This window comes from Chiloscyllium plagiosum, chromosome 1 (assembly GCF_004010195.1).
Source record: "Chiloscyllium plagiosum isolate BGI_BamShark_2017 chromosome 1, ASM401019v2, whole genome shotgun sequence".
Lineage (NCBI taxonomy): Eukaryota > Metazoa > Chordata > Chondrichthyes > Orectolobiformes > Hemiscylliidae > Chiloscyllium > Chiloscyllium plagiosum.
The window spans coordinates 41,730,073-41,736,661 of NC_057710.1; the positions used below are offsets into that span (position 1 = coordinate 41,730,073).

Consider the following 6,589-nt stretch of genomic DNA (forward strand, 5'->3'; position numbering starts at 1 on the left):
GGAGTGGGTGTGATGGTGGGGGGAATGGGGGTGGAGTCATGAGCAGGTGTAGTGTTCCCCTCGGGGTTCTGGGGTCTGTGGGGGGCATGTCAGCAGAAAGCAGGTGAGTGGCGCTGATGGGGGTGGAAGTGTTGGTGACCACGGCAGTAGGGGTGGCGGAGGTCACTGGAATGCCAGCACATTGTCCACTGACATACTGGACCTTATTCTGATGTATGTAGCACAAGCCATGCCTTGTAAATAGAGTAGGAGTTTGTGAATGTGATAGAATTATTGAAACCGTGGCTTCCCCACCTGCCCACATCACTCAAGAAAGGCAGCACAGACTATTAGAGCATGTTGCCAAATACTTACAGTACAAGTTGAAAGTAAATCAGCTCCATGGCCTTGTAAAGTCTGAGATTAGATTAGATTAAATTAGATTTTCAACAGTGTGGAAACAGGCCCTTCGGCCCAACAAGTCCACACCAACTCTCCGAAGAGTTACCCACCCAGACACTATATTTGCCCCTGACTAATGTACCTAACACAATGGCAATGTAGTACGGCCAATTCGCCTAATCTGCATATTTTTGGATTGTGGGAGGAAACCCAAGCAGACACTGGGGGAATATGCAAACTCTGCACAGAAAATCACCCGAGGCGGGAATCAAACCCAGGTCCCTAGCACTGTGAGGCAGCAGTGCTAACCACTGAGCCACCGTGTCACCATGCCACCCATTAAAAGCTGTTAGAAAACAATATTAAGGTGTTAATCATATATAAAAAGCAAGAGTCATCAAGACCCTCTGAAGAGCAACCCACCCAGATTCCCCTACATTTACCCCTGACTAATGCACCTAATACTATGGGCAATTTAGCATGGCCAATTCACCTAACCTGCACATCCTTGGACTGTGGGAGGAAACCGGAGCACCCAGAGGAAACCTATGCAGACACGAGGAGAATGTACAAACTCCACACAGACAGTTGGCCCAAGGCGCGAATTTAACCCAGGTTCCTGGCGCTCTTGGATAGTCTTTGAATTTTGGCCCATAAATAACACATTTAAGATTGCCTGTGATCCCCTTTATTTCACAGATGAGATTGTTTCCAATCTGCAATGACCAATAACCTGGTCAAGATTGTAGTTGACATAGTTGGTCACTGCATGTGTTTCACATGCAGAATTCAATGATTACAGATATCCTAAGCTTGTACTGTGTAAGTGCTTGATTAATGCAATCTTCCCTTGAAGGGCCTCACATCACACACATGTAGAGGCTGTATCTTCTGTCCAATTTGCATGTGATGCCTGCCACTTTTCGTTTCATTATATTTTTGCAATTTAGATGAGAATGGAAGGAAACATTGGTCCTGAAGCCCTGATGAAGGGCTCCTGCCCGAAACGTTGATTTTCCTGCTCCTTGTATGCTGCCTGACCTGCTGTGCATTTCCAGCACCACTCGAATCTTGACTCTAATCTCCAAAATCTGCAGTCCTCGATTTCACCTAGAGTTAACCATGTCAACCCCCCTTATGAAGCACTGCCCTTAATTAAAGTCACATTGGTGGTGATGTCAGTGACCCCTGCCCCAACTCCTGAAATAAACTGTATTCCCACTGCTTTATTGTCTGTCACCCATATAGCCCTGAAGAAGGGCTCTGGCCCGAAATGTCGATTTTCCTGCTCCTCGGATGCTGCCCGACCTACTGTCCTTTTTCCAGCAACACACTCTCAATGCTGATCTCCAGCATCTGCCGACCTCACTGTCTCCCACTCATACATGTAGAGATGCCTCACATCATAGTTATTGTCCCACAACATCCCAGGTTGCTGCCTCCAGTCCCTACAACTGACTTGCCCATCACACCACTGGTTTCTGATAACCTGCCTTGCCTTTCAATAAGTACGTACCCAGGACTGACCGTGGTCCAAACTTCTGAGCAACTTGGAATGACAACCTCCACTGAGAAGTGATTAGACCCCTGATTGATATCTGTGCTGCTCACTGACTGATTTCCACCAATCCCTGGGCTGGTTGCCCTGCATCTGCAGGACTGGCTGTGGCCTACTTGTTGGGCAGTAATAATATGGAACTCCTGACCTAAGCAGCAGACTGAACATGTCCCAAGTTTCTGAACTGAAATCGGATGCCGTCCTTGACTGTGACAACAACTCCTGTTTGCTGATGGTCTCCCTTGGCTTGACTGACTTGGTTGAAGTGTTTTTACCATGTTAGCTGCTGGCACATGCTGTGCGTGTGATATTCCATATCATGGTGCTATATAGCAAGACCTCCTCTCTCCCCCAACTAATCAACAATGGCATGCTGCCTAGCTTTTTATTGGAACTAAAAGATAATGTTAGACAGCAGTACTGAAAAAAGAGAGATATGTGGATGCTAGAAACCTGAAACAATGTGACAGGATTATTGAAACTTTGGCTTCTCCAACCTCCCACATCACTCAGCAGATCTGGTAGCATCTTTGAAGAGAAATCGAGAGTTAACCTTTTGGGTACGGTGACCCTTCTTCAGAGCTGAAAACATTCTGAAGAAGGTTCTGAGCTGAAGTTCAGAACGGAGGGTCACTGGACCTGAAATGTTAACTCTGGTTTCTATCCACAGATGCTGAGACCTGCTGAGATTTTCCAGCAATTTCTGTTTTTATTTAAGATAGCAGTACTGTTGGCTGAGAGTTCGAAATGTGCTGGCCGTGTGCAAAAAAGCAAATCAAGGCAAGGCAGTGAGCATCCAAGTAGGTGCGTGTTAAGAAAGCAAGCTGAGTTCCCCGAGATGCATTGTGTTCCAGTTCGTGAGATGGGTGCCTGTCCTTGCATACAAAGTTGTCTAGCTGCAGCTTTGCAATGAGAGATGTTTGTGCTGTCCAAAGTGCTGTATTGAAGTGATGAACCCTATTCTAAATGAGTCAGAGACGTGCCATGATATTGTGGTGAGGCTAGTGCATGACCAAAAGGTGCAGGCAGTCACTGCCCATGGAGTGAACCCAGAGATTTCTTTTTAAATACTGGCCCAGATGGAGACCTGATGGAGCAAGCAATGAACTGGAGGTGCCAAATATTCACTCCGACTTTCATGTTGGGAATTGTCGGCATCTAGTTTCTCTTCATTGTATGGGAATATAGGAAATTGATTATGAATGAGAGGTAATGATGAGATGTCTATGAATGCAAACAGGTCCCTGTCTCCCCTATCTCATTTCACTATTATACTTTTGAGTGGCAAATAGGGCATTTTTTTTCTCAATGTAGGGAATCTCATATTCTGTTCTTGCGTATTTCTTCAACTAATTTGCTATTGGTCACACCATTCAGAAGTTAGGAAGATTCCACCTTATGTGTTTGCTTAAAAAAAGAACATTGCAGTTTTATTATTTTATCTGAACATCTTACAATATCCCATTTAGACAGTAGTTTGCTATTGGATCTCTGCTAATGCCATTCTTCAGTTGGTCGCCAGCACTGCGATAGAGTGTAGTAATGCTGGGTGATGTAGGCTCTCTTCCCACTTCCCAACCTTCTTTGCTCTTCCTTCACAAACATGTACTTCTGTTTTCGCAGCAGAAACAAGAAATTCCGTTTGTGAATTTGCACGTACGCAGAGGGGCAGGAATTTGGTAGTATAGCGCTTCTAGACTTCCTGTGATTCCTTGAGGGCAGACACAGCCATGAGCCAGGAGATGGCTTTGTTCACTGAGGAACACAGCACAGTCCATGGCTTGTAAAATGCTTGTTTGGTGAATCTACTAGCAGCACTACTTGAACGAACCTTTCCCCCAGTATGTATACAGGTCATTCTGCTATAATGCATGTTTCGTCAATGAGAATTTGCTATAATGCAAATGATAAATTGGAGGCACTGTTTCTAAAGTGTAAATTTTTAAAGCATGTATTAGTTACAATGCAATTCTGGCCCCGTTAGTTTAAATGGTGCTGCTGTAATGCAATTTTCTTATAACAGGGGGTTCCACGAGAACGACGCCACCATGTTATAGCAGAACTGACTAGGTATGGTTTTGTAGCAGATATATTAACAACCCTGACACACATTCAGAGTGTTCTCCACACTTTTAATTTTGTTTTATATGGAAGCAAATTTGTAAGTTTGATTTAAAATCTAGCACAGATGAATTATTCTGTATTCTAGTTTAAAATTATGTTAACATTGAGCTCCTGTGCATCTGAGAGGATTGCTTTCTGTATTGTTTTACCAAAGCCCTTGAAGGTAAAGAACAACTACTAAACAGTTCCCTCGATATCTGGTTTTTAAAACATAAAAAATATATATAATACTTTTCTTAAAAAATCAAAATTTTCTACTCCTGAAGGAAACATACTATGAAGTGTTCCAGTATTCTTTGATGGTTTAATTAGTTGATTGATGAGACATGTCTGCACACCAGTCTGACACAAAGAATCTTGGAATGATATAGTCGAGACCATTCAGCCAATTGTGTCCATGCATAATCGGATGATTTCTATAATGTTTAACAGAATTTGCATACAACATTCAAAAATCCTGAGCTTTACTTCCTCTTGATGAATACAAATTAGTTAATTGGACAGTAAGATGTATGTATATATTTAATTAAATAGTTTAGAACTGTTAAATCTTTTTGAAAAATGCACCAAGGAAACCTTGTATTTTGGTTTGACAAAACTAATGGGAAATTCTCAAATGGATAATGGGTTGTCTGATCATGGCCTTCATTTGAGAAGCCATTCAGTATATTTGCAAGTGCCAGTTACCAAGACCTTAGAGTAGATTATGTCAGTCTGGAAATTGTGTGCACCTGAAACATAATTTGATGGAGGCGAAGAAACAATGTTTTGGGAATGTTAAAGATAATAAAACTAAAAGCATAATTAACACCTAATATCTGGAGTTTGAAAGAAACAGATGGTCTCTGCCATAAAAACAAAGTTCCGTGGGTATAAAAACAGGAAGTCTTGGAGAAACTCAGCAAGTCTGGCAGCGCTTATAAAAGGAGAAGCTGAGTTAAAGTTTCAAGTCCGATATGATTTCTTCTGACTTTTTTGGAAGAAGAGTTATATAAGACCGAAGCCTTAACTTTGTTTCACTCTCTGCAGATGCTGCTGTGTTGCTCTTTAGTTTGATAAGAAAATGCATTGCTTAAAAGATTAGTTTGGTTCTTGCTAGTTATAAGGTGAAGATCAAAAGTGATGATATAATGTTTCCTTTTGATTACAGCAAATGAAGAAGCACCCATGTCGTCAATGTGAAAAATCCTTCAGCTCTTCGCACAGTCTCTGCCGGCACAATCGCATAAAGCATAAAGGCATCAGAAAAGTATACACGTGCTGGTAGGTGCAATTGTTAACATTGAACAGATGCTCCCTCTCATGAAGGCAAAAAGTTCCGTGAGTTTATCAGTTCAGTCAGTTGAGGGTAGAGGAAGCGAGAGAGAATAGCTTAAGCAGATCTCAGATAGAAGAGAAAAGGGCTAAAAATAGAAAGTGCTGGAAAATCTCAGCAGGTCCAGCAGCATCTATAGAGAGTGAAAGGCAGAATTTGAGTTGCATATACTTTCTTTAGGATTGCAGAAGAGAAAAAAGGAGCTTGGGTTAGTTTTACTCTTTGTAATGATCCTAGAGCAGTTGACTGTTATTTAGACCAGTAGAGATGTTGCAGTGTTTATGTGTGTATGGTGCACTCCAGTTTACCCTTCACATATTTGAGAGAGCAAAGATGGGGCTGCAGTGGGGAAACTGAATGAGATTGGAAACTGGAGTGTGTGTTTGAGTTGAGGAGGAGTGGTGAAAGAGGGGCCAAAGGTTAAGTATCACAGAGTTCAAGAATGCAATTTTAATGACGTGGAGATTTTCTTTTTCCTCCAGAGATTGATCCAACAGAAGTAGGTTAAGGGAAGGTGAGTGATGATGAACAAAAGAGAATGATGGGAGATGGCCTTATTGATTGAAATCCTGTGAGTGCTGAACTGAAATGGAAGGATAGGAGTAATATTTGTAAGGAGGCTGAGGGTCTATCACTCTGTACTCCTTTACCCCATTCCTTCTCCTCCTTTTCCTTCCTATCTCATCTCATTTCTCCCACCTTTTAACCCTTTACTGCTTTCCAATTTTTATCTGTCTTTGTCTCTAACTGTGACTGATAATGTGCAAAGCAGAATGTATTGGACAAGCATCTTGAGGTGGCATTAGCAGCAGTGGGGAGTTGGCCATTAGACAGAAGTAGCGATCTGGAGCTCATGATGATGCACAGTTAAAATTGACCAATGTATCAGGTATTTGAGAAGTACTGCTGGTGATGTTGATGTACATTTGGATAGGATCCGAAAGTCTTTTGGCAACTGGTAACCTATAGAACATAGAACATAGAACATAGAAGAATACAGCGCAGTACAGGCCCTTCGGCCCTCGATGTTGCGCCGATCCAAGCCCACCTAACCTACACTAGCCCACTATCCTCCATATGCCTATCCAATGCCCGCTTAAGTGCCCATAATGAGGGAGAGTCCACCACTGCTACTGGCAGGGCATTCCATGAACTCACGACTCGCTGAATAAAGAACCTACCCCTAACATCTCTCCTATACCTACCCCCCC

The 6,589-nt window shown here is 42.5% G+C and overlaps 1 protein-coding gene across 9 annotated transcripts in view; it reads left to right on the forward strand.

The window, feature by feature from the left end:
* Positions 1-6,589, forward strand: part of znf532 (zinc finger protein 532) — a 217,562-nt gene that overhangs the window by 177,755 nt on the left and 33,218 nt on the right. For all 9 annotated transcript variants that reach the window (XM_043679319.1, XM_043679397.1, XM_043679488.1 and 6 more), the window contains one exon: positions 5,214-5,326. In XM_043679319.1, coding sequence (XP_043535254.1) covers positions 5,214-5,326 — 113 coding nt within the window. The remainder of the gene's footprint in view (positions 1-5,213; positions 5,327-6,589) is intronic.